This window comes from Gobio gobio (genome assembly GCF_949357685.1).
Source record: "Gobio gobio genome assembly, chromosome: 13".
NCBI classification, from domain to species: Eukaryota; Metazoa; Chordata; class Actinopteri; order Cypriniformes; family Gobionidae; genus Gobio; species Gobio gobio.
Window position 1 is genome coordinate 52,917,909 of NC_137106.1, and position 16,309 is coordinate 52,934,217.

The 16,309-nt window shown below is 39.2% G+C and overlaps 1 protein-coding gene across 1 annotated transcript; it reads right to left on the reverse strand.

The window, feature by feature from the left end:
* Positions 1-5,771: 5,771 nt before the first annotated feature.
* olfm4.1 (olfactomedin 4, tandem duplicate 1) lies at positions 5,772-12,280 on the reverse strand (the record flags this gene model as incomplete). Its single annotated transcript, XM_079832791.1, has 5 exons — positions 5,772-6,607; positions 6,689-6,836; positions 9,618-9,830; positions 9,915-10,076; positions 12,227-12,280. 5 exons carry the CDS (start codon positions 12,278-12,280, stop codon positions 5,772-5,774), a joined length of 1,413 nt encoding a protein of 470 aa, XP_079688917.1.
* Positions 12,281-16,309: the final 4,029 nt, after the last annotated feature.

Here is a 16,309-nt window from a genome sequence, read left to right on the forward strand (position 1 = left end):
GGAAATTGCTCACAGTTTGCACAGGCAGCTCCCTCGAGAACTGCCTGTGCATGCTCTTCGCCCAGGCAATAAACGCACAGAGAATGTGTGTCTCCCGGTGTCAAAAATCTCTGACACGGGTCAACACACTTCCTAAAGCTCTGCCTCTTCTCTGTGCGTTTCATCCTTTTCCTAGTTTAGTAATACTTTACCAGATCTGCAGATACCGCTTCAAACAAACAGTCCCTGAAGACGAAAAAGATGTGTATGTGTTGGCACGGCGCCCTTTTATACTTCCGGGTTGCACGTTGATGACGTCATGGGCTGACGTCGGTCAAAGACTTTGCCGTGATTCGATAGTAGCTTCAGACACCAGTCACGCCGAGGGCGTTCCCCATAGCGTCAGCTAGACGCAGCGAGAGTTCCCTTTCGAAAGGGAACGAAGAGTTTACATGTCATCTAGTGGAAAACGTTGGTACTGCGCACAAAAACATCTTCTTTTTGAGATATCAACCTAAAATTTGGCACAGAATTTTTTCAGATATTTAGCTTTGATTTTCTTGAAGTTTTAGAGTTGAACATGTTTTGTAGAATGTATATTTTATATAAAATATAAAAATATATATGTTATACATTTTACATGTTCATAAACTTCTATAACTTGTTTTAAACTTTACTTTTACGACTTATACAGTGATGGCCGATTTGAAAACACTGCTTGATGAAGTTGTTCATCTCAGCACTTCAGGACTAGAGTTGAAGAGTTCTGAGATGCACACAAGTATATAATACAAGTGTTTTGTATTTTGTGTCTTTTCAGTTGCTTTTGAATAGCTGTCCTATATGGGTCAAATTGACCCACAAACAGCAAGAGTGTATAACATTTTGATATGCACATTTCACAACGTATCAGCATGTTGAAACTTTGGATGCATGTTAATGTCCCTAAATGAGAAAATGTCACACAATTTCAAGAAAAACAATGAGGGTTAGATAGTATTTGAGATAGATTGAAAAAAGAAATGATAGCTAATTTTTACCATTTGTGGCATACAAAAAATATTTCTGTATTGAAAAAAATGGGGAAAAGCTTTTTTTTTTATCTTCATAGATTAGTAAAAAACTAAAATAACAAAATATAACCAAGAAATGTTATTATTTTGGGTCTCAACTATTGCCTAAGAACATTAAAATATGCGGGTCAAATTGACCCGTGAACATCACGAACGTAACAGTACTTTTGTGTGTATATGTCAAAACACATCAGCGTGTTGAAACTTTGCATGCAAGTTTATGACGCTAAATGAGAAAAAGTCACAAAATTTAAAGAAAAAAAACATAGGTTGACTGATATTTCTGACAACTTAAAAATCTAATATTAATTAGTTAATAATTAATAATGCACTAATATGCATTAATTCATGCTTAACTAATGCACAGATAATCATGAGTTAATGTATGACTCATGAAGAACTAAACCATTTATTAATGATCATTAGCAACTAATGCACATTCTACATGATTAATAGATTAAGTAATCATTAAATTGTTATTAGTTAAATGTGTCATATTGTATTAATTCCCTAATAACATGTTATATTAACTAATAGTGTAAAGTCATATGTTAATTACCACAATGAGTCAAAGCCATGCATTTCTGCTTTAATGAATCATTAGCTGATGATTTCCAAAGGCATTATTATGTTATGACTTTACTTGTTGAGGCACATGACTATTAACTAATTGTTAAGTAATATGTCATTGTGGTTTTGGCTTTTGAATTAATCTTGTATTAGTTAATAGTCATGTGCCTCAACAATTAAAGGATAGGATGGATAAATTGGACTTGGACTATTTACAGTGAGTTGCAATGTGAAGGGGTTCATTAGGTAGTCCAGTTAAAAAACCTGATATAATTTTCCTTTAAGAAACTCTAGTACTAAACCAGATGCACAAACAGTCTTGCGTGAAAAATGGCTTGGCATATCAAAGCAAGAGGAGTTGCTATATTGTTCAGGAAAAATATTTATTTTGCCGTCTCATCTTCAGGTATAGATCCTAATGGCAGATACACTGTACTGGATGATTTGTTATGTTCAAACACTGATTAACGTTTATGGGCCAAATATAGTCCCAAGTTTTTTTCACAAGTTGTTCAATATGATTTCGGATCTTACAAATGTGATAATGGCTGGTGATATGAATTGTGTTTTAGACAGACATTCATAGTCTCTTAAACAACAATCCTCAGCAGGTTCATGCTTGAATACAATATTAAAGAGTTTGAATATGGTAGACAAATGGAGGCTTTTTAATCCAACTGGCAGAGAATATTCTTATTTTTCTCATATGCATAAATCTTTTTCTCAAATTGATCATTTTTTGATAGACTCAAAATGTATTTTGTCTGTGACTGATATTGCTTATCATCCAATATTCATTTTGTGTCTTTATGTCTGCAGGTAGAAAATGCCACAAGGGGGCGCCTGGGTTGGCGTTTACATGACTGAATGTTGCATGATGGGGATTTTTGTGAGCAAATTAAGGGAACAAATGATAGAGGTGATGTGAATGTCATGTAATCTCGCATGTACAAATGAGAAGACGACTCTGGACAGTTTGGAAGCAGAGTTAGTCAATCTAGAGAGCAACAATATCGGTCATCTTCAGACTCAAATAAATACAATTTTATCCTTTTAGGCCTCTCTTAACACAGCAGCACGCTTTGATTGACAGGCGCTTCAAAGAGTGAGATCGTACACAGTAAGTGAGAGATGCATTAATGGATCAAAAACGTGTGTTTTTTCCGCTTTATATGAGTTTCTGCGTTGCATACGTTCTCTTCAATAGATCCTGAGTCTTCACACCAACGCAATTCATCCACACTGTGAGTGTAACCGCTCTTTACGGCCATTTAACCAAACAAACGACTTATAAAAACCACTAAAAAATCCTCAAAGTTATGCAACAGCGTGTTCATATATATTTTCGATGCAGAGAACAAATTGCGAATGGCTGTGCATTTAATTGACCATTGAATTATAGCCGTCACAGGATATATTTGTGCTTTTGATATCTGCACAGATGTGGAAAGTTGAATCAAGCATCACTGGTAGAAAAAAGCCTAATATACATGTGCATTTAACAACAGCTGGACAGCGAGATAATTTCATATCTCGAAGCCATATCGACAATGCCCACACCTTTTGCAAAATAATAATGAAAAGAAACACTGACAAGTCCCATTATCATAATTATAACGTGACTTATTCATGTTTCTTGGTTTTTTATTCATTATATCTTACATTATGTATTTCTTTGTACTTTGTACACTAGTCAGTGTTTGAATATATTATGCCTTTTTCTCTCCTCAGTGCTCATGTTGCCCATCAAGCACAGGATGTAGACTCTGTCAGTCAGACGTTGGATTTTGGTTGGAAATAAAAATTGGTTTGACGTCAAGCTCCAACGTTGTGCAGGCGTTGAATTTTGGTTGGAATACCCCCCCCCCCTTCTAATTAAGAATTAACAGAGGTTTAGATGTTAATGTTTTGTTTGAAGTCACCATTATTGGGATCAGTGTTTCCTTTAGTTGGGCAGTTTGACTTGACCTTCTAACATTAGTTTTTCTCTTGCTGTTGTAACTGTGTTTGTTATGGCAAGAACTGCAAAAAGTGATAAACATGTGAGTATATGTTGTCTGAGCTGTAATAACCCCCCCCCCCCCCCCCCCCCACAACAAAAGGCACTTTTTGATTTTTTTGGTTATAAATTGATTGTTGAAAGTGTGTAACTCAGGCCCTGTGAGCTCTAGCACCCTGCAGACAGTTTGGGCTGTAAACACTAGATTACAGAAAATACTGGAACAAAAGAGTTTTTGTCTGGATCATGTTGTATTGTGGGGGGGGGGGGGGGTATTACAGCTCAGACAACATATACTCACATGTTTATCACTTTTAGCAGTGGTTTATGAAACTTTATTCATTCGCCGATTATTGATGTCTGCATGAGTCTAAAAGATGCTGGAGATCAAAATGTTTAGTGGAAATGTAGAATTACAGGCTTGCTATAATTAATAATTCAAAATGATTATGTGTCAGAAGATTAGATTCTGGATGACATCAGCGAAATAGACCACTTTATGATGATCATATCTTTATCATCAAGTAAGACAATAACATCTGATCAAATTGTCTCTTGCCATAACGAACACGGTTAGAGCAGCCAGAGAAAAACTAATGTTAAAAAGTCAAAGTTGATTAGTTGGAGTCCAACGTCTTCCTGACGTCACATTAATGTACTGTGCCTGCTGGGTCTGTTTATAAAACCCTTTTGCATTATGATCCACGTTTCTGCCTGATATCCTTTTCTCCTGCTTATTACAATAGCCTTATAAGATGGCCGTGAATGAGTGTGGATGCGGACCTGTGTATTTTTTTAAATCGTTCCACCCATTTACTCATCACATGGCAGTGTTGAGTTACCCTCATGTATCATACAGGTTACAATATAACGTCTTTTGTTTCCATGTAATTTAGGGTTGCATTTGTACTAGTGCAGTGATATCTTTGTTGTTATCATTCGGGAATGATGTCCAACTGTAAATCAGTTTATTGCATGGTTTAGCATTTATGAGTATCAAAAGACTTCCATTCAAGAATCCCATGTAGAAAATCAACACCTGAAGATGCATTACAAAAACTTATATATGTATACGGCTGCGTTGACCTTGGACCTCAGAAAACACAGTGGACCAACACCAGCAGATGACATGGCACCCCAAACCATCACTGACTGTGGAAACTTTACACTGGACCTCAAGCAACGTGGATTGTGTGCCTCTCCTCTCTTCCTCCAGACTCTGGGACCCTGATTTCCAAAGGAAATGCAAAATGTACTTTCATCAGAGAACATAACTTTGGGCCACTCAGCAGCCGTCCAGTCCTGTCTGTCTTTAGCCCAGGCGAGACGCTTCTGATGTTGTCTGTTGTTCAAGAATGCGACAGCTGAAACCCATGTCTTGCATGCGTCTGTGTGTAGTGGTTCTTGAAGCACTGACTCCAGCTCCAGTCCACTCTTTGTGAATCTCCCCCACATTTTTGAATGGGTTTTGTTTCACAATCCTCTCCAGGGTGCGGTTATCCCTATTGCTTGTTCACTTTTTTCTACCACCTCCTTCCCTTCGCCTCTCTATTAATGTGCTTGGACACAGAGCTCTGTGAACAGCCAGCCTCTTTTGCAATGACCTTTTGTGTCTTGCCCTCCTTGTGCAAGGGGTCAATGGTCGTCTTTTGGTCTTCCCCATGATTGTGTAGCCTACAGAACTAGACTGAGAGACCATTAAAGGCCTTTGCAGGTGTTTTGAGTTCATCAGCTGATTAGAGTGTGGAACCAGGTGTCTTCAATATTGAACCTTTTCACAATATTCTAATTTCTGAGATACTGAATTTGGGATTTTCCTTAGTTGTCAGTTATAATCATCAAAATTAAAAGAAAAAAACATTTGAAATATATCAGTCTGTGTGTAATGAATGAATGAATATAATATACAAGTTTCACTTTTTGAATGGAATTAGTGAAATAAATCAACTTTTTGATGATATTCTAATTATATGACCAGCACCTGTATATATATATATACAGTATATAATGGTAGATTAATCATGACTGCACAGTGTAAAGAAGACTTCTAATAATAATTTTGCTCATAAGAATTTATTACACAGAGAAATACAGCCTGTTCATTGCTGTTCTGCGTTTGACAGCTGAATATAATATTCTTAATTCACAGGTCAGTAACCAATCGAGAGTTGATCTCTTGAGCCCTCATAGTTGAACCAAACATGATAGCTGACGTAATAACCATTGTTGTACATGTAAAGTTTCTGATCAGTGGGGTTGTAGTCCAGGTACACGTAAACGTCCTGGAACTTCTCAAAGGGAATACTAACATAGCTTTCCTGTTCTGTGTGCGTGTCAAAGGTGTAAAAGATCTCTTCAGTTTTAGAGTCGACAGACCTTGTGGCATACAGAACCCCACACACCATAAAAGAGTTTCCTACAGAGGGTTTGAAAACACTGGTCTGCCAAACCTCCTCTACCACAAATGTCTTCTCGTCGATCTTCCCTAATACCAGTTTACCCTTCGATTCCTCCGTGGCGTAAGTTACCCACAGGCCGGACTCATCGGCGGCGAAGTCCAGGTTCTGGTTGGCCGAGTAATGGTATGAGAATCTGGCGCTGGCCTTGGGAACCTCTTTGTACAGAGTGCTTAGACTGGTCATGTTGAACTTTGCCATACCAAAAGTGCTTCTGAACTGGTAGTACAGGGTGTTTTCTCGCACAATGTAGTTGTTTCCAGTGCCTTGCCAATCATATTTATAATTGACGAAGAGCTCATGGGACTTAGAGGCCTGTCTCATGATCAGGTTGTAGTAGTCGCTGTACAGTGTGATTTTATTGACCAGAGTGTCCGAGTAGCCGTAGTACCAGTGCATGTTCTCAGAGCCGGGCAAGGGCTTGGAGTCTTTACCCCATCCTCCATACTTGAAAGCTCCGTTCAGGTTTGCGTTTAGCTGGCTGATGATGGGTTTGCTGATTCTTCTAATTCCACGGTGATTGCAGATTCCTGAAAAACAAGGTAAGCGAGTATATAAACAGATGATTCAAGACTTTTACACATTCAGTGTCTCTACACAGAAAGACTTACCAATGTTGGGGTTGAAGATTTCATTATGGCGGATCTCACACGCCTCTAGTTTCTGCTGAAGAATTAAATATTCTCGACGCGTCACAAGAACCAGGTTCTTGTCGTAGGTGATCTCCAGTTGAGTCAGCACAGAAATCACAACACTGATCTGTTTTCATCGAAAAGAAAAAATGAAGTTAATCACAAGCCAAAGGCAGAAATCACCCAGATAACATACATGCAATCCGGGTTCGACAATGACACCCGCCAATCCGTAATAATAATAATATAATAATAATTTGTTACATTTATATAGCGCTTTTCTAGGCACTCAAAGCGCTTAACATAGAAGGCGGGGATCTCCTCATCCACCACCGATGTGCAGCTCCACCTGATGATGATGCGACGGCAGCCATTTTGTGCCAGAACGCCCACCACACAGCTGATTGGTGGAGAGGAGACCGAGTGATGAAGCCAATCGTATATATATATATATGGGGATGATTAGGAGGCCATGATGGACAGAGGCCAATGGGCAAATGTGTCCAGGATGCCGGGGTTACACCCCTACTCTTTATCGAAGGACATCCTGGGATTTTTAATGACCACAGAGAGTCAGGACATCGGTTTAACATCTCATCCGAAGGACGGTGCTTGTTACAGTATATTGTCCCCATCACTGGGGCGTTAGGACCCACACAGACCACAGGGTGAGCGCCCCCTGCTGGGCTCACTAACACCTCCACCAGCAGAAGCCTAGTTTTCCCAGTTGGTCTCCCATCCAGGTACTGACCAGCTTCAGCCCTGCTTAGCTTCAGTGGGAAACCAGTCTTGGGCTATAAACGTACATCTAAATTGCGGGTGTATTTCAGCTGTGGCGTGTAACACTAGCCACTTTGGCGGGTTGAATTTTATTGTAGTCTTCTCAAAAGACATCTGTTATAATCACGTTGGCATTATAACCAATCACAAGCGATTCTGTTGAGCTTATGAATGCAAGGTCTAATCATCAGAAGCGTTCAGTTTAGTCTTCGCTGAAACGCCAAAGTTTTGTTCAGAGCGGCTCTCATTCGCTGAAATCTGCCCTCTCATCATAAACACCAAAGCAGAGATGTGTGCGATGTACGGTTGTCTTCTGTTTGAGCGGCGAAAATTGTTTCAAACAAAGATCCCAGCAGAACCAAAGCACATCTGATGTGACTGGCATAAAGTTGGCTTGACGCTGGACGTTCAATATTCGCGAGGGACCGTCTCTAAAGTTACAATCGACATTGGTTACACGATTCCAACTTCAATAGCATTTGAAGAGAATTACTTACAGTCATAAAACCAGGTGTAAAGTGTTCATCTTCACACTTTTTAGATTATTGATATTTAATAAAATAAACTGTCAATTCACATGAAAATATGGATATGTATGGGCTCATACACAAAATATGCTAGATTTAAATATGCCATAGCTGATGAGAATATTGCTTGAGAATAAATTATATTTACATCAAATAATTTTTTTTTTTCAGACAAGCAACTGTTAGAGCTTTATCAGAGCTGAATAGGTAGACTGTAGACTTGATTTGGTTGTGTACAGAGGTCATTTACATGTAGCCAACAACAAATTTACCAACAACAAAATTTTGACCAGTGAAAATGAGTGGTCAGTAACTTTGGAAAACCACTACCCACAATGACTGCTGAGCGAAAAAGTTAATGTCAAATATGATTGTTTTGAATGTTGTTCCAGGATCCAGGAACAGTTAACACAATACAGAAAGTCCTCTCTTCTTGCTGTAAGGTGACAGTACTACCCACTGAGCCACCGCTGGAAAAAAGACACTCGAAAAAAACAACTTTGATTGCTGACTGAGCAAAGCCTCGCCTGGACATTTGCAAGAGTTTCAAGGTTAAAGAAAGGACCAGCATGAATTCCCATTCAAGACTGGTTTTGACTGGTTATTGTTGGTTTGATGCTAGTGTAGCTGTTGAACCAGCTTTACCATCTTAGCACCAAGAATAGTTTGTGGATGTAGCTTGAAATCTACACTCTCAAAAAAAAAAAAGTACAAAATTGTACCATTTAGGGTACAAGTGGCCGTTATTGGGGTACGTTTTTGTACCTCTAAGTCAGGGGTCGGCAAGTTCGGTCCTAGAGAGCTGATGTCCTGCAGAGTTTAGCTCCAACCCTACTAAACCACCACAGTATAAAACTCATGGCTCCCAGCATGCATTGCAGCATTAAGTATGTCCCCATTGTTGAGATTCATATGCTGACTCTTGATATCTGTGTGCGTCTAAACTTTTTCCCCCCCTAGAATGTGTTTAAAAATCAGAATTCAGAATGTCTGATCTGGGGCAAGAAAGTATTGTTGGTGAATATCATTTTTTAATATTTTTAGTCAGCGATGAGTTTAGTCAGACATTTTTCTTCTTGATAATTTTTGTTTATGGCTTCTTTTGATTTGAACAGATTATGTGTTTTGTTAACACTGTAACAAAAACCACAAACTCACATAAAAGCCAAGAGTTAAACTGGCCAACTAAAGGAAACAATGATCTCCATAATGGCGACCAAACTAAATCATCAACATCTAAACCTCTGTTAATTCTCAATAAGAGCTTCTATAGATGTCTTTCAGGGCTGGAGCCAAACTCTGCAGGACAGCGGCTCTCTAGGACCGAACTTCTGCTCTAAGTGAGGAAAACAATGGTGTAATTGTACCCTAAGGACCAATTGTGTACCTTCAAAGGTACAGGTATACGTTTTGTTCCCAAAGGAACGACATTGTACCTCCACTGTACCTTTTTTCTGAGAGTGTACAAGAGAAGTTACCGTTGAAATTTTTTTTGAAACTTTTGAAACGAAACAAACTCAAGCTTGCACAAAAGCTGTACGTTTTCTTTGTCAACCCAAACATTAAAAAAAAAAGTATTGTATAGGTTCAGAAAGTGTCACCTGTTGGCGTATGGTTATGAGCACAGTAGAGGTGGTTTGTATAGACGCCTGCAGCTCCACAATTAGAGCCTCCACTTGCTTGATCTGGATTTTCACCTCCTCCAAGTGGAACTCACTGTAGGAGTCGGGATCATCCTCCATCAGCTTGATCAGCACCGTCAGGTTTGATATCTTTGCTATGTAGATGTTTAGTTTAACCTCGTAAGTCTCCACCTGTACAAGAACCGGTAAAGAAGCGTTAAAGCATCTGCATGTCACTTGAGTTTAGTCTCGTGAGTTCAGGAGATTGTCCCAGACCTTGCTAATCTCAATCTCCAGTTTGCGGTTGATCTCAACTGCTGTGCTCTCCAGCGAGATGAGCTCTCCGATTGGAAATGTGCTGTTGGGCAGGAAAGCCTCACATATGCATTCCCCACTGGGGTCTCCGGATCCGCTGCCCTCGGTCCAGAGACTCCGTGCCTACAGAAGAGATCATGCAAACGTTTACTTTTGCAGTTGCACTCATGAGAATGACATTGCATTCAAGGACGCATTCACTGGGAATCAAACCCATGACCTTGGTGTTACTGGTGCCATGATCTACCGCAGGAATGACAAAATAATCCCACCCCAAGTGCTAAGCGTTGAAGTATGAATAAAAGCCTAAATTTAGTTTGTTCAATTGTGTCTCTTCAGAAAATTCGGATTAAACCCCACTGTTCATGTGCACTTTTTGAAGAGACAAAATGGTAGTTGCGTAGCTGTCAATGGAGGGACAGAAATCTCTCAGATTTCATTTAAAATATCTTCATTTGTGTTCCGAAGATGAACGAAAGTCTTACGGGTTTGATAGTGGTTCATTCTTGGGTTAACTAACCCTTTAAGGCTTTACAAGACTCAACACCGAAACTACATTGCATTTGCATTGATCTTTTATTCATTTTCAGGTCTCTGAGATATTCCAGTTAAAATGTCACCGTTTGCCGCTTTAAAATCAATGGACGAGCATGAGAACTGGAATTATCTTCTACTATTGTTGAGCTATTTCAAATCTCATCTTAAGACCTACTTTTATTGTTAAAGGAACACACCACTTTTTAAAAAAAATAGGCTCATTTTCCGTCTCCCCTAGAGTTAAACAGTTGAGTTCGACCGTTTTTTAATCCATTCAGCCGATCTCCGGGTCTGGCGGGAGCAGTTTTAGCATAGCTTAGCATAGATCATTGAATATAATTAGACCGTTAGCATCTCACTCAAAATATTTCCTATTTAAAACTTGACTCTACTGTAGTTACATCGTGTACTAATGGTGCGTTCACACCAGACTTGAATGAAGCGTTTTGTGCAAGTGATTTTCATGTTAAGTCAATGCAAAGACGCGAATAGACATTCTGCGGCGTGAATTGAGTGTTTGAAAAGCGTTTTTCGAGTTGAAAAATCTGAACTTTGGTGGATATTCGCGCTACGTTAACCAATCAGGAGCTTGCTCTAGTAGTGACAACAATGAGGAGAAAATCATGTGTGGATCCCCGGAGCTGTACGATACATCATCATACTTTATAGAAACAGAATAAAAAGGATCTTGCTTGGAAGAAAGTGAGTGAGGAGGTCGGACAGAGTTGTAAAAAGCGCTCTTTACTCAATTTGAGCTCTACATTTCAGGGCGATTGGGACACTTTTTGCCATTGAGATGACTTGGAAAAAGTGTCCCAATCACCCTGAATTCACCCTATTGAGACTAAAAGCTACACTCTAAAAAATGCTGGGTTAAAAACAACCCAAGTTGGTTTGAAAATGGACTTGACCCGGCAATTGAGTCGTTTTAACCCAGTGAATGAGTCTTTTTAACCCAGTGGTTGGGTTAAATGTTTGCTTAAAACAACCCAATTGCTGGGTTAGTCCATTTTCAACCCAACTTGGGTTGTTTTTAACCCAGCATTTTTTAGAGTGTAATGAAAGCCGGCAAATTGAGCTTATTCGCCGTATTTTAAAACAATCCATGTCAGCCATTTCACAACGAGACGAGCCGCTGGCAGAAGCCCCTTCCAATGACACAAATGCTGTTGTGAAGCGAATGTCACGCGCGAATGAAGTGAGTAAACTCAAAATGTTCATGCGTCCAACTACACGTGAATAGCGCGATTTATTCACGCAAGTCGCGTCTGGTGTGAACGCACAGTAAGACAGACGGAAAATGAGAAGTTGTGATTTTCTAGGCCGATATGGCAGGAACTATTCTCTCATTCCTGCCTAGAAAATCACTTCTCATTTCCCGTCGGTCTTAGTACACGATGGAACTACAGAAGAGTCAAGTTTTAACATTGAAACTCTTTGGTCATTTTTGAGCGAGATGCTAACGGTCTAATCAGATTCAATGATCTATGCTAAAAGTGCTCCCGCCAGACCCGGAGATCGACTGAATGGATTGAAAAACGGTCAAACTCAACTGTTTAACTCTAGGGGAGACGGAGAATTAGCCTTTTTTCAAAAATAGTGTTGTGTTCCTTTAAGATGCTTTCGTTTAGAGTCAAAGCAATTACAATATATCCTCTGCGTACTGATAATGTAACTGTAAAGCACTTGGTTCAGTTTTTGCTGCTTTCAAACATCACAAAATAAGCTGTACTCACCCCCTCGACTACAGCGGACCTGAAGAGGACGAAATAAAGAAGCGTGACGATCATCGTGCATCAGTTAGTTGTGTTGCAGGATCACAGCTCTCTGGCCTTTAAAGACCATCTTATCTTACATAATCAGCATCTGGATTTTTCACAGCGTTATTCTCTGACAAATGACGATGTTGACATTTGCTCATGTCCTGTACACAACATTGCTAAGGCAATTTATTTTATGGGTTTAAGGCAGTGGGTGTTGAAAACAGGTGTGTTTTCACATGAAATGTGAGCGGATACAAGACTCGGCTGTGTGCTGCAATTTAGATAAAGGAGCACTAAAATGAAATGATGTAGAGAAACACTTACGGATGTTTTGACATTGTTATCATCTGGTCCTCCAACTTATTATTAAGAAATATGGTTAAAAAAACAGTTTTCTCTTTATTTATATAAAAATATGTTTACCAACAATATATAAGCAAAATTAAATATGGTTTCAAATAAGCAAGACACTATTGAGTAACTTAATTTGGGCTAAATCTGCAAATATTGATAACCAGAGTGATAACCAGTCATTTCTTTTCAATTTATGCTGATCTCAGCTATAATTTGTTATTAACAAACTGTATATGTGTATCCTGGTGCTTTGTATGCTACTCTAAAGTGGTATTTAGAAAATGACTGAAGCAGTATTTAGGAGAAGTACAGGTGGTAGAAGACCTGACCATGATATGTGTAGCTCTTCATATCATTTATATACCTTTTCATCGACTTTATTTGGGGAATTTTACTGTCAACACATTTCGAGTCTCATGCACAAAAAATTGTCTCTTTCTGTCATTTTTATTGATGTCAAATATTTCACACTCCCAAATCGTTTGCATACAACTAAAACAGTGCAAAACAACAAACATAAATATGAGAAAGAAAACCAATACAGTATAATCGACAAACTAAGATCAGATCTACAGTATAGCTGCGTCTGAAATCTCGTACTGTCAGAGCATGTGCTGCGTTTGATGTGGAATGAAATTCTCAAGGAAAGCACAGCAAAAATGTCCCCCATTCGAGTCCCAGCTGAACCTGGAGGCCATTTTGTGTGGAGTTTGACCAACAGAGTCTGGGCCAAATCTGGCTTACATTCGGCACGTCTGGCTTGATGGCATTGCTGTTGATGAATCTTATGTCAAAGGCTTTAGCCTGAGTTCTGCCGTGAGTATTTTTTGTTGTTTTTCATCAGCATTCATAAAACTTTATACTTGGCATTTGCTTGGTTAATATATACATTTCCCAATATACAAATGCACTGCTCAAAATGAAAGGAACACTTAACCCTCTGGGGTTCTTCATTTATGGGTCACACTCAGGACCCGGAGGGCGGGATTAAGATAAAAAAAAGATTTGAGTAAAATCAATGAAATATATTTTGTTCAATAATATTTTCTTTTTTGGTGTTTTGAGATAATTTTATGATTTATAATTAATATTCATGCAATAATTATGACACATTTTTTCCCATTGAATATAATAAAAAATGTGTATATATATATATAATTTTTTTTTTATTAAAGCTGTATTTCATTTTAGAGTCAAGCCTAGGCCTCATGAAAGCAATTTTTTAAATGAGATCGGTGCATCCGGTGGACACATTGAGCATTTTTATCACACAATAGCACATTTTTACCACTATAGTGGACCTTGCGTTTTATAATTTTTGAAAAAAAATCGTAGCTTCATCGGAATGGTCAGAAACTTGGTGACTTTATTGGTACTTGGTATATGAACACCCAAAAAAATCGGGGACAGGATTTGAAAAGTCTAAGTCGTCGTAAAAAAAATTGTCACACTCAGGACCTTCGGGTCAAAAATGACCCCCATAGGAAATGAATGGGAAATTGGAAGTAAGAGAATGGACCGACTGATTCAAGCTGATAGAAGAGCAACTTTGACTGAAATAACCACTCGTTCCAACCGAGGTATGCAGCAAAGCATTTGTGAAGCCACAACACACACAACCTTGAGGCCGATGGGCTACAACAGCAGAAGACCCCACCGGGTACCACTCATCTCCACTACAAATAGGAAAAAGAGGCTAGAATTTGCACGAGCTCACCAAAATTGGACAGTTGAAGACTGGAAAAATGTTGCCTGGTCTGATGAGTCTGGATTTCTGTTGAGACATTCAGATGGTAGAGTCAGAATTTGGCGTAAACAGAATGAGAACATGGATCCATCATGCCTTGTTTCCACTGTGCAGGCTGGTGGTGGTGGTGTAATGGTGTGGGGGATGTTTTCTTGGCACACTTTAGGCCCCTTAGTGCCAATTGGGCATGGTTTAAATGCCACGGCCTACCTGAGCATTGTTTCTGACCATGTCCATCCCTTTATGAGCACCATGTCCCCATCCTCTGATGGCTACTTCCAGCAGGATAATGCACCGTCACAAAGCTCCAATCATTTCAAATTGGTTTCTTGAACATGACAATGAGTTCACTGGACTAAAATGGCCGCCACAGTCTCCAGATCTCAACCCAATAGAGCATCTTTGGGATGTGGTGGAACGGGAGCTTCGTGCCCTGGATGTGCATCTCACAAATCTCCATCATCTGCAGATGCTCTCCTATCAATATGGGCCAACATTTCTAAAGAATGCTTTCAGCAGCTTGTTGAATCAATGCCACGTAGAATTAAGGCAGTTCTGAAGGAGAAAGGGGGTCAAACACAGTATTAGTGCGTGTTCCTAATAATCCTTTAGGTGAGTGTACATTATGAGCTGTTTAAAGTTTAACTTCAGTTTTTTACAGTGATTTTTGGTGTGATTTTGAATCATTTGTTGTTTTGATAATTTTGTGATGTTTTTTTCATTTATTTTGAGCAGTGTATTATATAGCGGCTGTTTTCTGACTGTTGTGAGTTCTGGGGTAAAGGGGGCAGTTTAGCTCTTGTCTGGGTAACATTCGGGGATCCTGGCTCTGTTTTGGGACAGTTATGGCTGATTTCTGGGGAAATGGAAGGAGTCGTGGGTGAGTTTTGTGAGCAGCTTCTGGGCAAATCTTCAGCCATATGTTCATGTGGTCCAACTCACAGCCAAAAATGTTGTTCCCAGAGTCAATTTGGTCTCTTAAGGGCGTTTTCACACCTACCTTGTTTGGTCTGAATTTTCTGACTTTTCAGTTTGGTCCGAATCAAAATTACAGGTGTGAAACCTCCCATGTACTACGGTCCGACAAAAAGAGGCTCGGTCCGGATCAAACTGAACAAAGCTTCGGTTCGTTTCTAGTGTGAAAGCATTTTCTGTATGGTTCATACTTTCAGAGCATTTACAGGAAGTTTATGTTTAAATATTATAATGTTATTTTTAAATTTCATCTAGGCTACATTGATTATGAAAAGTGAAAAGATGCGCAATATGTCAGAAGACAGAAGGTCAGAAATTATTTTGAAAGAAATGTTGTATGATTTTGCTTAGAAAGCCTTTCTTTAATGTGAATTTCGTTTCGTATAAATTGTCTCTTAATTTTAATCAACGTTTAATCAGATAATTGCCTGGATTTAATAAATAAGAAGCATATAATCTATAGTAGACAATAATCGCGGGAGCGATCACATGCTTTGCACATGAACTTGAGCCTCAAATAAACCGAAACTCAGCAGCTACTCGTCTCACAAACATGAGAAATATGTGAATATAAAGCTTGAAATGTCCACTTTTAAACGTAACGAAAATAAAATAGTCAAGCAATGCGCAGTGTTCAATAGTGGCAATGATATGCATCCGTTTGTTCACTCTTGTCAAAGACGCTGAAGTCACACACACGTCCGTTCACAAACCAATCAATGTGAAGATGCCGCCCACATGATGATGACGAGTGGACGCAATGTGAAACCAAACCAAAACTAACCGAATGTATAAAATGTCTCAAAACATGAACTTCGGTTCGGACCTTGGTGCGGACTTTCAGGTGTGAAAACGCCCTTAGACTACCAGAGTCCCCAGAGGAAACCCTCCAACACTAAAAATATCCATGTATCCAATCTGCTATAATGCAAGTTGTCTGAATGTTGTTATTCTCTGAAAATGTAGAGCTTGACGCCACA